We start from the raw sequence: 20439 nt of genomic DNA, 5'->3' as shown, positions 1-20439 counted from the left end.
GTTTATGCAAAAAAAAATCTTCACGACTAAATCGTACACAAACTAAATATTTGTAAAAGAGTAAATACTAACAATTCTAAAACAGTGTTTTTTATTTAATTTTTTTAATCAAAAATTGACAGGTTAAAAACACTATGCTTATATAGTTTAAATTGAATACAAAACATATATTAATTTTTTGATCTTTTAGTACCAAAAAATGTTAAAAATATACAATAAAAAACCATATATCTTTTTTTTTCGTTTAAGAAGAATTAGAAATGTGTATATAAGTTTTTATTATTGGTTTTAAAGGTATTTTTTTCTCATTGATAATATTGATAATGTATTGAATGAAACATAGTTTTTTTCATAAATAATAATAAGATATTTTTCGTAATGTAAAAAAACAACTATGAAGCTCATATACATTTAGCTGATAATAAAAAAGTTTGAAAGTAAACATGTAATAATAGAAGCAGTTTTAAGCAAATAAATTTTAAATACAAGCTTTATAACTATCTGCTAATTTCAGAAAAACTATTAAAAAAAATCACTATATTTATTAAAACAAACTGCAAAATTAAGAAATTGATTGTTTATATTACATATACTCTTGTTTGATTGTTGAACTATTCTCATGATGTAATACTTAAGTCATCTGATGATGTTTGATCAGAATCTTCTGGTCTTGTGATGTAATCACTGTTGAAAAGTTTTGAGTTAATAATTAAAAACTGTTGATTTGAAAAACAATCGTAATTTGTATTCGTGATTTAATTGCTTCAGTTGCTTTTATTTTTAAAAACAGAATTCTTTTAAATCCTTTCAAAATCCTTTTAACAGTTTAAGTATAAAACTAAACTACGACGCTATTAAGGTACAAATGTGCAAACATTTAAAAAAACTTTAATTGAATAATTATAACAAAAATGATACTAACAACTAATGCACAGTACTAACATTTTATAAGTAAACAAGTATATATTTGAAAAAAATAAAAAAAAGTAACAACGCTCAACAACTACGAAGCTTTCAAATTATACATCAAAATATTTTTTATAAACTGAAACGACTGAAGATAAATGTAATATTGTAATTACTTATCTATAAGACAAAAACGTTTTTGTAAATATTTTGATGCAACAAAACAAACTTGATTTAAATAAACAACTAACCGGTTAGTAAACACTGGTGGTTGTCCTCTTTTTAATTTTGCTACAAATAAGGTTTGATAAGCCCTATCTACTAGTTCGATTTCAACTTCCTGTTAAGAAAATTAAAAACTTCTTACATTAAAAAATAATTTATAGCAATTAATATCACAAATTACAACTTTATAGTAACTTAAGTACTAAACTAATTAAATTAAAAACTAACATCATTAGAAGCGATGTTGTTTGTTTGGAAGTTTGAAATTTTCTCATCAAATTTTCTACAAATTCTTAGTTTTGTTTCATCGTTACCAAGCAACCAAATTATAATCTTTTTAATTTGAATTTCATTGGTGGAGTTGATTAACAATGAAATAAATTCCTCATCGTAATTTCGATTATGACCCATAATCAGGAATCTAACCTTTTTAATTATTTATAACTTTACTTTGATAAAACTTTCAAATTCATGTAAGGATTTTACTAATAGTTTTAGCTAGATACAAAGTAAAATGTTATAAATATCATGTTTATTCTTGTTACTTTAATTGACACGAAACCAAATCTTAATAAATGTATTTTGCCGAAACAGTAAAAAATAAATAAATAAATAAATGTTTCAAAACTGTTGTTCGATATTTATTTATAACATGAAAATAACTTAAAGAACAAAATAGATTTCAGTAAAATGAAATTATCTAAACATTATTATAAAATAAAATAACAGTTCAAAATCTATTTAACTAATACTAAAACAAACTTTAATATGTGATGTTGATAAAGTTCCTATCACCCTCTTTAGATTGATTGTATTTATATAAGGTAAATTCAACACTCTCATTTGAGTTACAAAGTTTCTTATAAATAATTCATCGGTTGTAAACGTTGTGTTGTCGGTGTCAATAACAAAACTGTGACGTCTTAAAACTGACTTCAATTCATATATTATGTTGTGATCACAAATTTCACTGTAATCTTTTCTGATTAATTCTGAATGCTTGACTACTGTTGTAATATTTTGTTGGTTTGTTACTAAGTAAATTTATGTTTTATTTAGTTTTAATAAAAATTTACTCTATTTTTAATAAAATAAATTTATAAGTTTTAAAGTTAAATAAAAAGCTAAAACAACGTTAGTTTTATGATTTTTTTAGTATGTAACGATACGTTATTTTATTCCAATTTTCTATTTTTTAATCGGAAACACTTTGTTGTTCGGAAAGCTAAATTTGAAATTGTTGCTATAACAATAGTTTTTCAGTCAAGAAAAAGAGTATTGTAAGCTTGGACATTGTTACAGTGAGTAGTCTGAGTTCTGAGGAAAGAATTGGAGCGAAGTTTATTGTCTTCCAGCAGAATCACCTTTCCCTGAGTGCTAGTGACTAATTTTATTGACTTTTTTTTATAACCAAGATACTAAAATTGTTTTTAGACACATTTAAGTATTTTCTTGAATTTTGTTAACATTGTATAAAATTTTATAAAAGTTTATAAAATTTTATTGATTTTTTTCATACCTGAGTTTTTATTGTAATTTTTGTCTAATTTTAACTACTTTATTCATTTTAAGTTTTTTATATTTTGTTACTAATTGGTTTACTATTAAGTTTTTAGTATATAAATTTATCCTAACTATTTTGTGTTTTATATTATTTAATAATTTTTATTAAAGTAAAATTAAACTATGTCACGGGTCAGTCCAAGCCCAGAGTGTCTTCCAGACACTAGGATTCAAACTCGGGCTAAGAGTGCTCGCATTCAGAGCCAAAGACCTCTTAGCCATGAGTCCACCATTGACCCTCCTACCCTCCAAAACAAACCCTTGGAAGTTGGCATGCCAACCTCCTCCGGTTTTATTGGCGTCCTCGAGAACAAGAATAACGACCTTTCGGTCAGTCATACACATCAACCTAACATAAGTTTAAGTGGGTCTTACCATACCAGTCAAATTGATCCATGTTTTTCACCAAATTCAGATTTGGCCATCACAACTCAGAACAATTTGTTATTTACTAAAAATGATATTAACAATGTACAAACAATAGTAGGGGAACGTAAGTCACATCTGACACTAAAAGACAACCTACCCAACCCTAACACAAGTTGTAAAGACCCTCAACATTTTCACACAGATCATACCATGGCTAGCTTCATGCATGATACCCATAATGATTATATACCATATACCATTAATAGTAATACTAAAATAAATCACAATCAAAATTACAGTCAACAAGCCATAGTGGGCCAGTTTCAGCCTGACATCAAGGTTAATTCAAGCATGCATAATATAGGTGGGTATCACAACACAACTAATTCTACCCACTTAGGTACTAAGGTCTGTTTACCCTACCAAGTGTCCAGTGAGGTACGAGACATTAGTCAAGCCATAAACTCAGACAACTTAGCATCTGCAACAACTGAGCAAGAATTACAGATGGTTGAGTTAGAAATTGAGCGTCAAGCTAAACGTCTCAAAGAGTTAAAGTTACAAAAAAGAAAAAAAACTTTGTTGTCAATAAACAAAGAAACACATGACCTTGAGCTTGACATGCAAGCCAGTTGCAGAGATCCTCTACAGCAGACCTGTCCTAGTAGAACTAAAATAATCAATGGGTTAGTGAATGCCAGGGGTGAATATAATCATATTGATAATAACTCAATGAGGACAACTTCCAAGCCTGACTCAAATTTCAATAACATTGTTGACTTTAACTTGCCAGGGGGTGGTTATAGGGGATTCAATTTAAGCAATAGGATCTCTGAACTTAAATCTATTATTAAGATAGATATTACCGCTAACCCTAGAGATGAAATAAGCTATTTTGAAGATATGTGCCGAAGTCTTGAAATTTTTGACTCTCAATTGCGCTACCAAATTTTGACTTAAGTTTGGCCACATAAAGATATAAGAAATTTCTACACTACTGTCGAGTATGGGAGACGTTGTTACAAGAGTCTTATTGATTACTTGTCAAATAGGGATGGTCAGCTTGGTAGAGTTCTTCTGCCTAGACCTGATTTCAACAATCTAAACGGCCAAGCTTTGGAACTAGAAGTCACGAAGTGGGAGGCAGAAATGAAGGACTCTAACACTTTAAGAAAGTTTTTATACATTCACCTAGCTCCTGAACACTTAAAAGGTAAAATGTGAGAAGTCTTAAGCTTAGATATAGAAAATTTTAAGCGTCGTTGCAGGGATATTTGTGATGCCAATCACCAACGTAGTATAGAGGCTTCAAGGAATATTAATTATAATGTTAATAGACCAAGTCAAAGAAAGAGTAAATCTAACTATCACATGAATAGCTATAGACATATAGACCGAAACTCTGGCTACCAAAATAATGCAAACAACTATTTTGGCCATCAAGATTGTAATTTTATTCCTGATACTAGAGTCATTGGCCACCCTAGAGATAATTTCCAGGGTCAGACACACCAAAACAATACCCCTGTTGTCAATGGGTATCAAGGCAGACAAAATAATAGGAATCACAACAATACAGGCAACAACGAGACTTCAAGTACTCTCTGTCACAGACATAGAAAGTTTGGGAATAACGCCTATGAATGCGCTGCCCCGGGGACGTGTGAAATGGCAGGTATTAGAGCTCAACGTCCATCAAAAAACGACTTCCCGTCTTCGTCGCAGTGAGAGGATCAGATGGCGGGATTAAAAGTCCTCTTACAGAGACTGTTAAACAGTCTCCCGAGCGTCCATTGCGCTGGACTTTCAAATTGGTCAAAAACTCTTTTGTTGACCCTAATAATTTGCCACAAAATCTTCAGTTTGTTGCAGATTTGAATACAAATGTTATATTTTTAATTGATTCTGGAAGTGAGATATCACTTTTACCAAAGTCATTAACTAATGGTATTAACAAATATTTTCTCCCTAATAGCAAGAGTATCCAAGGAATAGGCGACTCAGTAATTCACCCAGTTGGGAGTGCAGATATAGAAGTTAATGTTAGTGAACTAGGTAATTTCACACATACCTTTTGGATAACTCCAGAGTCAAGGGGTTATGGTATCATTGGACTTGATTTTCTAAAAGCGAATGAATTAGAAATACTGCCAGCCAAGTCACAATTACGCTCCGCAATTTCAGGCCGGACGACAAAACTCCTTGTGGCTTCAGACTTTCCCAGCCCTGTAGTTGCATCAATCAACAGTGTCGAACTGATAAACTCAGGCAAAAATTCTTTAGAAGAAAGATGTAAGGCCTTACTTGCTAAATTTCCAGAAATTACTAAGAAACCTGACTATACTGTACCACCAAAGCACAATCATTCCCTAGAGATAATAGTCGATAATTATTGTCCTAAAATGACCAAGGCCAGGAGATGCGGTGGTACAAGAGAAGTAATTAAAGATCATTTCTTTGATCTATTAGAGAGAGGTGCTGTAGTCCGGGGTAGTGGGGATACATGTGCTTCTCCAGTTACTTGTGTACCCAAGAAAGATAAGACTTATCGTGTCTGCATTGACTACACTATTCTAAATTCACATACACGTCCTTTATCTTATCCGCTACCTCGTATCGACGAACTGTCTGAAATCATTCCAGGAGGTACATGTGTTTTCTCTACCCTGGACCTAAAAGAAGCTTATTACAGCTTGCCAATAGAAATAAGTTCTCAAAAGTATGCTGCAATAATCACACATAAAGGAGTTTTCATTCCAAAACGTTGCACTTTTGGCTTGAAAAATGCCCCTACCAGATTTCAGCAGATGATGGAAAGTATTTTTATTTCTTGTCAAACTTTTACATTTATTTATCTGGATGACATATTGATTTTTTCCAAAACTGAGGAAGATCATATCTCTCATTTGAAGACAGTTTTTAAGATATTGTCTGACAATGGATTATATCTAAATACAAACAAATGCAATCTTGCTAAAACAAAACTAGATTTTTTAGGTCATTCTGTTAGCATTAAAGGACTTAATGTCTTAGACTCAAAGGTTGAGGCTATTCGGGAATACCCTATTCCCACCACACGAAGAGACCTAAAACGTTTTTTAGGTCTTGCGAATTACTATCATCGTTTTGTTCCAAAGATTGCCGAAATAACTGCACCTCTCAATGAGTTATCTGGAGGTCCAAAATCTACTAATCGTGCTAAAATAAACCTTAAAGATAGGCATATTCAAGCCTTTGAAAACACAAAGGCTATTTTAGCACATACGACTACCTTGTCTTATGAAGATCATAACAAACCACTTATGTTATTTTCAGATGCATCTGATACCCATGTTGGCGCAGTCCTCGAGCAGGAAGGCAAGAATGGGGGGATGCGTCCTTTGGCTTTTTTTTCAAAGAAATTGCCACCACTTAAGACTGTTAGGTCAACTTTTTATAAGGAACTTCGTGCCCTTTATTTAAGCTTGAAACACTTTCAATATAGAATTCTTGGCAGGAGGTTGTTGATAAGGACGGATAACAAGGCATTGGTTGGGGCCATTAACAATACTCTAAAAGATCAGTCACCTATGGAACAACGGTACATCATGCTGATAAAAGAGTTTGATCCAGAAGTAGCACACATAGCCGGATCCAACAACACAGTTGCAGATGCTCTAAGCAGGCCGCCTCAGATTACAGCCATGCATGTTAGAGCACACCAAGAGGATCCGGATTACTTGTGTAGTTCGGAATCTGATTCTAGTGACAGTGAGCTGGACATAGATGATTTTGATAACAGTGAGCAATTAATAACTCAAGAAGTTTATGATTTAGATATTTCAAGCTCAGATGTAGAATCTGTTAGCCCTAAAACTTTGGATAGGGAGGCAATTGCAATTTTCCAAAGGAGGGAGCCAGGCCTTATTGACCAAGCACGCCTCTTAAAGAAAGAAGTCCAGTTCACAACAAACGAAAACATGGCTTTCTTTATAGAAAATGGAATTAAACGTGTCATATTGCCTGAGTCGTTGCGTCTGACTGCGTACAACGCAGCCCATAACAGGCTTCACTTGGGTATTGAGAAGTCCATTGAAGCCATAGCTAGAACTTTCTGGTGGCCTAAGTTAAGGAATGACATCAGTCACTGGGTTAATAACTGCGCCACGTGTCAGCAGACAAAAGTTTCTAGACATAACAGGCCAAACATAGGTTTTTTTCCCAATAACACGCAACGTTTCCAATTTTTACATTTAGACCTTATAGGCCCATTGGATAAGTCAGTTGACTATCAATATGTTCTAATGATAAAAGATAGAGCAACTGGGTTATTGGTAACAGCTCCCATACCAGATAAAACAGCAATAACTGTTAGGGATGCCTTTATACAAAACTGGGTAGGGCATTATGGAGTACCTCAGGTTGTTCTTTCAGATAACGGTAAAGAATTTAAAAATTTTTTATTGCAAGAGGCGTGTAAACAATTGGGAATTGAGCAAAGGTTTACCTCTTCAAGAACGCCTCAGACAAATGGTTATGTTGAAAGACAGAATAGAACAATCAATGTGGCTTTTCGTTCACTTGAAGACAAAACAAATTGGGCTCTTCACCTCCCATTAATTACTTGCACCATTAACAACTCACTTATTGAAGGTTCCCCTTACACCCCGGCCCAGTATGCATTTGGATGCTCTTTAAATTTAAGTGGCCGACTTCTTTTTGATGAAGTTGATGAAATTCATCAAATCACCAGACCACCTCCTATTGAATGTGCGGTCTTTGTAAATTCCATGGCAGATATCAGTCGCAAGTTCAGAAAAACTAAAAATGATGCACCTTTTTATCAGCCAGGCCTTTTTAATTGTAGATATGTTTGGTTGAAAAAGAATAACAGAAAGAAATTAGATAAGTTGTATGAAGGACCATACGAAGTGGTAAGAAATAAATCAACAGAACATTCTTTGTACATATTAAAAAATTCTCAAGTTGTGAAAGTATCAATTGGAAATACTAAAGCTTATGTTGGTCCGTTAAATCTTACTGATGAATTGGAAGGTATTAATAGTTATAATTTAAGATCACATGGGCCAGTTAATTATGCAGAGACCCATAGTTCAGAGGAGTAGGACATGGTCAATGGTATGGTGGATTATTTTGGGTTTGGACTGTAACAATTATTTTTTTTTTTTTTATTTAATATCCAAAATTATTAATATTTCTTTTTGAGCTATTTTATCCTTATAATTATTTTAAAAAATTTTAAACAAGTTATATGTAATTTGGGATAAAAAATTTCTGTGTTTTAAATGTGCTTTGTTTTTGAGTTGATTTGTTTATCTAAATATAAGCTAACTTATAACAAGATAATAAGATTTTTTTTTTTTTTACTTTTATTTTATTTATTCTTACTTTTTTGTATCTAAGTTGAACTATTAAATACAATTATTGCTTGTTAAATTTATGACAATTTTTGAAACAAAATCTTAAATTTTGGCTTTATGATTATTTTATTAACACACAAAAAAAATATCAAAAATAGAGATTTATTCTAAAATTTTATTTTATAAAAAAACTAATTTTTTGTTTGCTTTTGTTGTGTTCGGAAGTTTAAATAAATAATGAAATCTTGCTTGTGTAACTTACAGTAACCAAGCAAATTTAACAACAACTGTAAACATTAAAAAAATTCCCTAAAACACAACAAAAAAAAATGAAAACTTTATTAATTGCTGTTCTATGGAATTTATTGATTTATGTTCAGAAGTTTGACATTTTACATGACCGTAATGTTATGTGTAACTGTATTTGATTTTATGGGTTTTGTCGCCATGATTGTTATTTTGGTTTATTTATTTTGTCGATAATCTTAGTATGACGTTATTTATACATATTTTGTTTTTTGTTACCTATGTATTCTTTTCTTTCCTTAAAGAGAGTGAGGAAGGAAAGTGGGATGTTACTGCACATCTTTACTAGCGTGTTTTTATATGTTTTACTGTTTTGAGAACAATACTTCATTAGATAGGTGCATGTTAAAAAAAAAAAAAAAGAAAAAAAAAAAAAAAAGAGAGGAAAAGTAATGTAACGATACGTTATTTTATTCCAATTTTCTATTTTTTAATCGGAAACACTTTGTTGTTTGGAAAACTAAATTTGAAATTGTTGCTATAACAATAGTTTTTCAGTCAAGAAAAAGAGTATTGTAAGCTTGGACATTGTTACAGTGAGTAGTCTGAGTTCTGAGGAAAGAATTGGAGCGAAGTTTATTGTCTTCCAGCAGAATCACCTTTCCCTGAGTGCTAGTGACTAATTTTATTGACTTTTTTTTATAACCAAGATACTAAAATTGTTTTTAGACACATTTAAGTATTTTCTTGAATTTTGTTAACATTGTATAAAATTTTATAAAAGTTTATAAAATTTTATTGATTTTTTTCATACCTGAGTTTTTATTGTAATTTTTGTCTAATTTTAACTACTTTATTCATTTTAAGTTTTTTATATTTTGTTACTAATTGGTTTACTATTAAGTTTTTAGTATATAAATTTATCCCAACTATTTTGTGTTTTATATTATTAAATAATTTTTATTAAAGTAAAATTAAACTATGTCACGGGTCAGTCCAAGCCCAGAGTGTCTTCCAGACACTAGGATTCAAACTCGGGCTAAGAGTGCTCGCATTCAGAGCCAAAGACCTCTTAGCCATGAGTCCACCATTGACCCTCCTACCCTCCAAAACAAACCCTTGGAAGTTGGCATGCCAACCTCCTCCGGTTTTAAGTAAATTACGTGCTTAAATGTCACATAACGCTTTTTAAACAAATAGCAATATAATTTAGATAAAATGCTTTGTGTACTTATACGATAACATTATGTATAAAAACAAATGGTTAGATACTTTCATAAAATAAATTTAATAAATAAAATTTAAACATGTAGGTATAAGTTTAAAGTAGTCAAATAATTTTATTATCTAACATCAATTTTATTGTACATTCTAAAAATTACGAGCTATGGATAAATTAAATCACTTTTGTACGTATTAGCTTATTAAGTTATATTAATTTTAAAACTAATTTGCTAACTTGCAGTATATGAAAAGTTTCTATGACAACTGATAATATGTTCTGCTGATTTTTCAATAAATTTAATTTTCTTTCTTATCAGTTCATCATTATCTAAAACAAATATTTTGGTATTGAAACTACAGTATAAGTTTCAACAAATAAAATAGCACATTTAACTCTGTGTATTGAAAGCTTTAGACTGAATAAATACACAACATAAACTTAAACGTAACTTTAAGAGTTAAACGAATTTAAGAAAATAAGTAAAAACTAACCAAATACTAGAACATTCAGTAATGAAACTGTGAAGATACGCACAGTTGCAAAATTGTCTCTAAATGGTTGGCCATCTTCATCAAGTTCAGGAAAAATTAGTTGCAAAAACTGATAGAAGTTGTTGAAGTCTAGTTTCAACCATGCGTGTCGGCTTGTTAAATATTCCTGTTTAAAATGTGATTTTGGTAATAAACAGGGTTTACAGATAAATTAAAAGCTAATTCAGTTTTTGAAATTCTACTAATTTTTTTTAAACTTTAAATTGAAGACATAACATTTCATTTTCAATTCATTTATATAGTACTGATCAGAATAAGTTCTGTTTAAGTAATTCCTTAAGAGTAAAATCAATAGTAAAAAAATTAATAATAATAAAAAAATTATTTGTGTTCCTAAAACCAAAACATATAATAATAAAAAAAAAACTTAACAACCTAACAAACAACTTTCGTTTAATCTAACTATATATTCTTAAACCTTACTAAACCTGGATATAAACAAAACAACTGAAATTTCAAACAACAAAAATATTTGTTTTTATAAACAAAAATGAAAATTAATCAAATGACAAGTATTTGTAACAAATTAAACTTTTTATAATTCTTAATGTATCGTTTACAACTACTTTTGAAATTTTATCATAAAAAAAATTAGAACTTTAAAAACTAATTTTTAGCTATCACTAGTTTTTGTCTTGAAAAAAGCACACAAAAATTGTAGCAATAAAATCAAATAGTTTTATAAAACATCTACAGGAATTTTTTTTAAATAATATACTTATTTGTATTAAGCCATCACAAGTTCTTGTAAAACATTTATGTTACTTACTTAATAACTTAATCTAAAACTTAATAACTTTTTGAGGTTTTATTTGTTTCTAATTTAAAATTTAAACTTATTTTTGCCATAATTAAGTAGTGTTTTAATTAATTTATTATTTTTTTTTAGTTTTGTAAGTTAAAGCTTAATATTCAATGAAAAATAGCACAGCATTTGATTATATTAATGGTTAACAATCAATCTTTACATGAAAACATAAGTTAAACTTTTGCTTAATATTGTTTCAATATAAAATATAAAAAAGGTCAAATACAAAAAAGCTAAACTAATAGCCCTTAAATAGCTGTCAATGAAACAATAACCAGAACACTTTAGTTGCAAAGCTTTCGTCCTTTATTAGACATTTTCAATACAAAAATACGGCTGTAAAAACAAAAATTAAAACATAAAATATATATATATAAAAATGTTTTTAATTGATAAAATGACATCTATTAACAGCAAACAAAACACTTTATATATAAAAAAAACTTTTAAAAAAACACATTTACTTTATTCCTATAACATTAAAAAGAGTTTTGCTCCACAAAATTACATATGCAATTAATATATAAATGTATGTTAAGAACTACTAAATAACACAAAGAAATACAAAAAAATATACAAAACAGATGCATCTAACAATATGTACTTTAACTACTCTACCCCTATAAATCACTGTATTGTGTTTTAGCTAAGTTAATATTTGATTTGAGTTTATTTATCCAAAAATATTCTTTATAGTCAAGGTTCTTAAAATTTGGTTCTTCCAAAAAAACAACTTCATACGCGTCATCAAAACAACACTCTTTCTGTAGATCGTTCTTGTGTTTAACATAGTAGTGTCTATATAAGGCATTTTCATCTGTTATATCGTTTGGGTTAAAATTTGATTTTGATCTATTCCAACTATATCTATGTGCTGTCCATCTTGTACTGAAGCTGTTTTTAGTTTGTCCTACATAGTTGCTATTACATTTTGTGCATATAGCTGCGTAAATTCCATAACTTTTGCAGTTCAGATTCGGTTTCAATTTTATTGTCTTACCCTGAATGTTTAAAGTTTCTTTATCAAATACCATGTTTTTATGTTTGCCATGATTACCACATAGTGAGCATTTTTTACATTTTTTGCTTAGTTTAGTACTCGTTTGTTTTTGTTTTGCAATTTGACTAAAACTATTTAAAAGTTTTCTCAGGCTCGCTGGTTTTGTAAAGCAGTGCTTCTGAACCTTTTTCTACTGGCGGAACCCTTTTCCAAAATTCAAATTTTCCCTGGAACCCCTAATTTTACTTTTACATAAAATGTTTAATTAAATAAATGATCTTTTTTAAGTTTCAAAAGGCTTCGCGGAACCCCTGAGAGGCGTCGCGGAACCCTAGGGTTCCGCGGAACCCCATTTCAGAAGCACTGTTGTAAAGGATATTTTACCTGAAGGAAATCTCTTCAAAAACTTAAAATCAAAACAAAAAACAAAGAAATTGTAATTGGAAACTCAGACAAAGACGGCAAAACTATTGTAATAAATTACAAGGATTATATTTCATTAATAACAAAAGCTCTAGATGAAAACTACGTGGAACTGCCTTACAATGAGAAAGAAATTTTAATAAAAATGACAAAATTAAAAGAAAATATTAGTCAAATTTTAGTTGATATGTGGAAAAAGAACTATTTAGACGATAACCTGCTATTTATTACAACTGGTATGAAAAAAACTAAAACTGGTATTTTAAGAAAAGTCGCGGGACCATCTGCGAAATACTTTACTAATAATAACTGCGGGTATATATATCCTTTATGGAAAACCCATAAGTTAAATCCAGATATTCTCAAAACTTGCAGTATTAAAGATATACCAACTAGAATAGTCCAAGCCGCTGGTAATACATATCTAAGTAGGTTAACAGCTGTACTCAACCTAATATTAGAACCGATTAGTGTTATTTATTGCAAAAAGGGAATTAATGAATACTGTAAAGATTCAAAAAGTTATTTAGAAGACTTGGAAACTTGGAAAAAGTCATATGATGATAAAAATTGTATTTTAAGTACAGTTGATGTCGTAAATTTGTACCCATCATTATCAATAGATTTAGTGAACAAAGCTCTTGTGGAAGCATTAGAATTGTGCTCAGATTTTGAGACACCGATGATCAAATACTTAGTAACGTTATCAGAAATAGCTTTTCGCAACAACTTTATAGTATTCCAGGAAAAATATTTTAAACAGAAGAAAGGTATATTACTGGTGACAACAACTCCGTTGTCATAGCTAATATTTCTTTACATTATATAATGACGAAAGCTTCTAAATTAAACAAATCACTATTTGTAAAACGTTACATTGACGATATACTATTGATATCAGAGAATATTTCAGTATCAAAAGAAATAATAAAAGATCTCAGGAAAACATTTAAAGAGTACGATCTAGATTTGACATCAACAATAATGTCGGGAGAAAATGAGGTAGATAAGTTACCTTTCCTAGATATTGAGCACATTCTTACTAGAGTAAACGAAAAAAGTTTTTTCTACACCAGAAATTTTACGAAAACTACCGCAGTAAATTCTAATTTTTTGAACGGAAAATCTTTCCACCCACTGAACATCTTTAAGGGTATAATTACAGGCGAAGAAAAAAGATTGAAAAGAATAAATGAAAGAAAAGAAGATTATTATGAGAGTCTGAAAAAACTTAAAACTAAATGTTTAGCATCCAATTTCAATCCCAAACTAGTAGAAGACCAATTTAAGAAAATTTATTGCAAAAATGAGAATAAGAACGTTCCAATTGAACAAAAAGACATATCTAAAAACGAAAATGTATATTGGTCTACTCAATTTAAGAAGCTTCTAAGTTTCACTAAAGAGGAATCTAAACTTTTTCCTTCAGGTAAAATATCCTTTACAAAACCAGCGAGCCTGAGAAAACTTTTAAATAGTTTTAGTCAAATTGCAAAACAAAAACAAACGAGTACTAAACTAAGCAAAAAATGTAAAAAATGCTCACTATGTGGTAATCATGGCAAACATAAAAACATGGTATTTGATAAAGAAACTTTAAACATTCAGGGTAAGACAATAAAATTGAAACCGAATCTGAACTACAAAAGTTATGGAATTTACGCAGCTATATGCACAAAATGTAATAGCAACTATGTAGGACAAACTAAAAACAGCTTCAGTACAAGATGGACAGCACATAGATATAGTTGGAATAGATCAAAATCAAATTTTAACCCAAACGATATAACAGATGAAAATGCCTTATATAGACACTACTATGTTAAACACAAGAACGATCTACAGAAAGAGTGTTGTTTTGATGACGCGTATGAAGTTGTTTTTTTGGAAGAACCAAATTTTAAGAACTTTGACTATAAAGAATATTTTTGGATAAATAAACTCAAATCAAATATTAACTTAGCTAAAACACAATACAGTGATTTATAGGGGTAGAGTAGTTAAAGTACATATTGTTAGATGCATCTGTTTTGTATATTTTTTTGTATTTCTTTGTGTTATTTAGTAGTTCTTAACATACATTTATATATTAATTGCATATGTAATTTTGTGGAGCAAAACTCTTTTTAATGTTATAGGAATAAAGAAAATGTGTTTTTTTAAAAGTTTTTTTTATATATAAAGTGTTTTGTTTGCTGTTATAGATGTCATTTTATCAATTAAAAACATTTTTATATATATATATTTTATGTTTTAATTTTTTTTTTTACAGCCGTATTTTTGTATTGAAAATGTCTAATAAAGGACGAAAGCTTTGCAACTAAAGTGTTCTGGTTATTGTTTCATTGACAGCTATTTAAGGGCTATAAGTTTAGCTTTTTTTTATTTGAAAATTTAAGTATAGCTTTGTCTGAAACAAAAGTTAATTGGAGTTGTTTTTTGACCCCGGATCAGTTGTTTTCTTATATAAAAAAGGTCTTCGAAGTCTTATTAGAATCTAGATATTTTTTTTTAAGCATCAACGTTCCTGAACAATACCAAAGCAAAGAAAAAAATTAAGCTTTTTATATTCTTTTTAAACTACGAAACTTTTTTGAAACGTAAATATTAATCACTATCAACTACATATATTAGTTTGTACAAAAGTATAAGTATCTAAAGTATAAAGTAAGCAAATGTTTTTTTTGTTTATGAGCATAATTTTGTTACTAGATTCATTGTTTACTTTTCGACGTTTAATTTGTATGGCGTTTTTAATTAGTTATCTAAACATTTAGTGTACAGTCGCCTCTAACAATTCCATGCACATTGTATCCAAAGCAAAAGTCGAAAATAAACGAGAGAACGTAACTATAGTTTTCATTCAAGATGTACATATATGTGAAAAGTTTTGATAAAAACTTTTTATATGCACAGATTTTTCTCCTTGCGCACTTAAGACTAAAGTTGTCTTATATTATAAGAGAAAGATTTGTGTAATGTTTATTCTTGTTTTTATTTAACATCAATACCATATCCTGTTAAAAGTTTCTTTTGAGCCTTTTCTTTAGAAAACTATTTATATTGCTGTTAGCTTTTATTATTGAGAGTCAAAATTTTTCTAGCAGAACTTTAATAAAAGCTGTTTTTAACAATTTAAGCTTATGCTACACTGGGACACAAATAAATGTTTATTTAACCGTCAATGAACATAAGTATAAATAAATATAAAGCTAGTTTATCATTTAAATTATTAAAAAAAAATCATATTTTGTCATTTCAACTAATACAACATATTTAGAATACTAAGGATTATTCAATTTTGTGTTTTTTTTGAGAAGTCTAAAATACGTAACTATACAAGAGTGCGTAGATTTGCGAAAAGTGACTGAAATGGTAAAACCTTTGAAAACTACAAAATTTATTCATATAATCATTATTTAGTTTTTAAAAGATGTGTTTAAAATCACTTACTAGTTTAAACGTTAAATATCATAAAATTAAATACAATAAACAGTTACTAGTATAAAATAATTTCAATTTAATAAAGTAAAACAAAAATAAAAAATCTATCAAATAGAAAAATTTAATCAGTTTTTAAGACATTAAATATACTTGTGTTTTTTGCGTTTTTTGACTGATTAAGCCTTAGCTTTATTAATTATACCTAACAGTTGTTTAGAGTTAATTATACCTAAATTTTTCTACTTTAAAACTTTAGAACAGTGTAATGTAAACTTTTTACAAATATTCAATATAAATTATAAACATATAAATTTTAAATAAACTAAATATTAAAAACCTATACTAATTGTGAAAACGTTAAAAGCTTTTATCACTTAATAAAACTTTAACTAAGATATATGTTTTGTAAAAACAAAAATAACCTGTATGCTCTGATGAGCGAAATAGAACAAGCTTGGACCAACTAAGGCTGAGTTTGAATCTCCATGAACTCCTAAAGCGAGATCCTGGATTTCATTGGGATCAATTCTCAAGCTAGTCAAATCATTATGATCAATGACAACCGATCCTTGCATTGTCTTTTTGTAAGCTAGTTCCATGATCTTACTCATGACATTTGTGTCTTCAATCTCTCCTGCATTGTGTGCACAATCCTGAAGCCTTCTAAGAAGCTCATCAAAAAGACTTGCAGTTGACTTGACAATTTTCCAAATTTCATTAAGACCTTCTAAGTTTATAAGCACAGCAAAAAGTCGTAGAAAAAGTGGACAGTAAATAAGTTGTTGGACTCTCGGAGACTTTTCTTGAAGTTTTGAAATTATTTGCTCGACATTTCTTGTTCGGACGTAAAAAGACGTCAGAATTTTCATATTAGTTTCAGACAAATCGTCAAGATACAATACAAAATCGGGCTGGATCAACTCACTAAAGTTTAAAACAGAATGGGGTCTTGAAGTTAATATAATTCTCACGCCAGGTAATATTTTTCGTGTTAAAATCAGAAACAAAAGTTCTGAAGGTAGATAACTTTTATGCACGTTTACTTTTGAAAAATCTTTAATACTAGTTATCTCGAACCTTGCCTGGTCCAATCCGTCAATCACAAGAGTAACTTTGTGTTGGTTGGATAATAACCAGGCAAGTGCTTCATCTGTTTGATTTATATTTACACTATCGTTAGTAAAATAAGCCATTCCTAAGTTGAATAAGAAATATTCAAGATTAATCGACTGTCGAGGATCAACAATCATCAGAGGAATAAATAAAGCGTATCGATTGCAATTAAATGTGGAAAGAACACAACGTTTGCTTAAGGTGGTTTTTCCTGCACCAGCTGGACCAATGAGCAAGATGTATGGGTTTGGATTGGTTCTTAGCTGTGCTCTATAATAAGACTCATAAGATCGAGAATTACTTGGCTCAGTGGACTGTTGGTTTTGATTTTGACTAAACCTGTTTTAATTTTCTTGATTACTTTTTATTATAAAATTTTGATGACTTTAGTACCCTTTTATATATTTTTAGACAAAAGTAAAAAGTTATTACAAAATGCTAAATTTAGTTTTGTTTAATGTATTTACGGAAGTAAAATTAATGCTAGATAATAACTTTGTCAAAGAGATTACGAACTAAACTATTATTCAGAACTAAAACTCGGAATAAGCTAAAGAGTAGCCGTAAAATAAAATAATGGAAGAATAATAATACGGTTTCTGTTAAACTATATGTATAACTTGTATAATTTATTGAACGTCAAAAAACATGCTCAAAATATTTAGTCCTAGGACTCTGTGAACAAAAAAAACATTCGGTTATTGAGTCACACACCACAGATACCTTTTAACGTCTTGTCCAGGTTAATAAAAACATACTGAAGTAAACTATTTTTTTATAACTTACAAACATTTTTGTAAAAACTAGAGCAACCGAAAAATTTAAATGTTTTCTAATTTTTTAAGATAACAAGCACTATGTAATATAGTAAAATTCAAAAATATAGTAAATACTTGATTTAATACTTACAAAGTGTTATATCTAATAATATTAATTTTCTACAAGTTCTGAAAAAAAAAATCTAATAATTTTTTCTTGTTTTTTAATACATTTTAGTAAAATTTTGAGGTTCTATTTAACTTAAGATATTAAAAACAAAAACTAACCCAACTACGTCATCAAGTTGAACTTCAGGAGCATTTTTGTAAATTTCTCTTCGTTGTTCTTCAAGCACACGATACCTTCCGTCAACAAATGCTGTATTCCTTCTGAAATGATCTTCACTCACTTTAACAACAGGATGGACCACTGGCACGTTTCGATTCATCTCTTCATTGTCTTTCATTCCCATTGGATCAGCAAGAATTCCACATTTCTTCAAAAGTACATCTTTAATCTTGAGAATCAGGCATTGTTCTGTAAATAATTAAAATATTTAGATATAATCTAGTTTAATATAAGAAAATTTAAAAAGACATAGTTTTAGTATATTTAACAGTAAGCATAAAAAAAGTATATAATTAAACTTTAACATCATAAAACTAGATTTTTAATCTTAAAGTAAGAGTGTTTGTATTAACTGAACAATAAAACTATATTTTAAAATAATACATGGAAATTTAAATTCAATGCTTTAAACAGATAAATAGTTCAATACTTATTTTTTAAAAATTACTTCTTTTATTCATAGATGCCAAAACTATATAGAAGTAAATACATTTTTTAGAAAATAATGTAATAAGAAATGAAAGTAAATGCTTTTTTTACCGTAAAGTCCATCTTTTTCATTGTAGATTAAAACATCATTAGGACCTGTTACAAATAATCCTTTATTATTAGAGTAGAAACCATCTTTTTATTATTTTTTTTTAGTATTCCAACTGGAATTACCAAGTTTTGAAAATAATTATATACTAATGCTCTAATATTTATCTATTTCAAACTACGAAACCATATTATTTCTTTAAAACATTATAAATTCAACTTATCCTTTTTTTATAACTTTCATTTTAGTTACAATTTAGTCTAAAGTTGTACTTTTATGCCTTTTTAACTTGTGGTTATATATAGTAAAACAAACATATCAACTTACCAGGCCTGACAACATCAGCAATTTCTTTTAAATTATTTTCTTCTAAAGATATCAGAAGTACTTTACTCCATCCAGATAACAAACGATCACATGCTCCATTATGAAGTAACAATTCCACCATCTTGTAAATACTCCCTTCATTTTGAAAACGCTCAATTTCTACCTAGTACAAAAATATTGACTTACAAACTAAACTGTTTGTAAAAAGTATAAAAGAGTTTACACACTTTTCTTCTTTTCCGGGGACTAACCTCATTTTCAACATTTCTTGTTTCATCCTACAGATTAAAAAGTAAGTTAACGTGTTAACTGATTGAATATAAAGTTAATGCAAACTTTCAATTCTTCTTTGAAAAACTCTTTTAACGGTGTAAAAACTTCTGGTATTTCAATATTCTTCAGTTTTTGTGACAAGCTTGGATTGTTTGATACTTTGAACACAAAGATTTTGTCTTGTAAATCATCAGAAATTGTTGATTGCCTCATTTGGTTCTCCATTTTAATATTAAGGTTTTAAATTTATATTAAAATATATTACACTTCCTGTTTAGAAAATTGTTTGATAATTTAAGTTACTTTTATCTGAGTAGAAAAGCTCAAAAAAACCAAAAAAATCTAACATTAAGTAAAAAAAATTGATAAAACAAAGTAAAATTAATTTTTATTGATAGTCATGGAACCTCTCATATTGTACAAATTATATTTGAAATGCCAGGTAGTACCGCATGACCATCCAAAATATAACAAAATCTAAAAAAAAATATTATTACTCTCCAGACATACTTAATAGTATAAAACTAATTAATCTATAAAACTGAATTTAGTACAGCTGTATTGAAGTATTCGTTAGTGGTTACATTTAAGCGAGTTTTCTGCGGTTCTAGTTTAGTTTTTTATCTATGATGACGAAAGTAGTAGTGCTAAAAATAGCAGAAACACTATACTAGACGAATCGGAAAAATCGGGCTTGTCCAACACTTTATTTTAGACTAATTTTTACTAAAACTATCTACGTTTGTCGTTATTTGTATGTACAGCTAAAGTTAATACCAATGTAGTTATATAACAAAAGTTTTTCTAATTTACAAAAGTTTAGTTTTAAAGTACTGACTTGGTAACTAACTTTATTAATTTTTTTTGTGTAAAAACAACAAAAGGTAAATTTAATTCGAAACATCATTAACTATATTTACAATTAACAACATCGGTTACTGTAACATATGTAGAAAATAAT

At 29.0% G+C, this 20439-nt stretch overlaps 1 protein-coding gene across 1 annotated transcript; it reads right to left on the bottom strand.

Annotated features, from left to right (window-relative positions):
• Positions 1-403: 403 nt before the first annotated feature.
• LOC145843228 (uncharacterized) lies at positions 404-19703 on the bottom strand. Its single transcript, XM_082950690.1, has 12 exons — positions 19542-19703; positions 19433-19483; positions 19206-19368; positions 18881-18925; positions 18280-18529; positions 16543-17572; positions 10386-10551; positions 10129-10221; positions 1894-2138; positions 1360-1557; positions 1158-1246; positions 404-684 (listed from the first exon to the last, which is right to left on the bottom strand). Exons 1-12 carry the CDS (start codon positions 19701-19703, stop codon positions 618-620), a joined length of 2559 nt encoding a protein of 852 aa, XP_082806816.1. The 3' UTR covers positions 404-617.
• Positions 19704-20439: the final 736 nt, after the last annotated feature.

The sequence above is a fragment of the Thalia democratica genome, chromosome 8 (assembly GCF_965202585.1).
Source record: "Thalia democratica chromosome 8, ktThaDemo2.hap1.1, whole genome shotgun sequence".
NCBI lineage: Eukaryota > Metazoa > Chordata > Thaliacea > Salpida > Salpidae > Thalia > Thalia democratica.
This window is presented reverse-complemented; position numbering and strand designations above follow the sequence as displayed.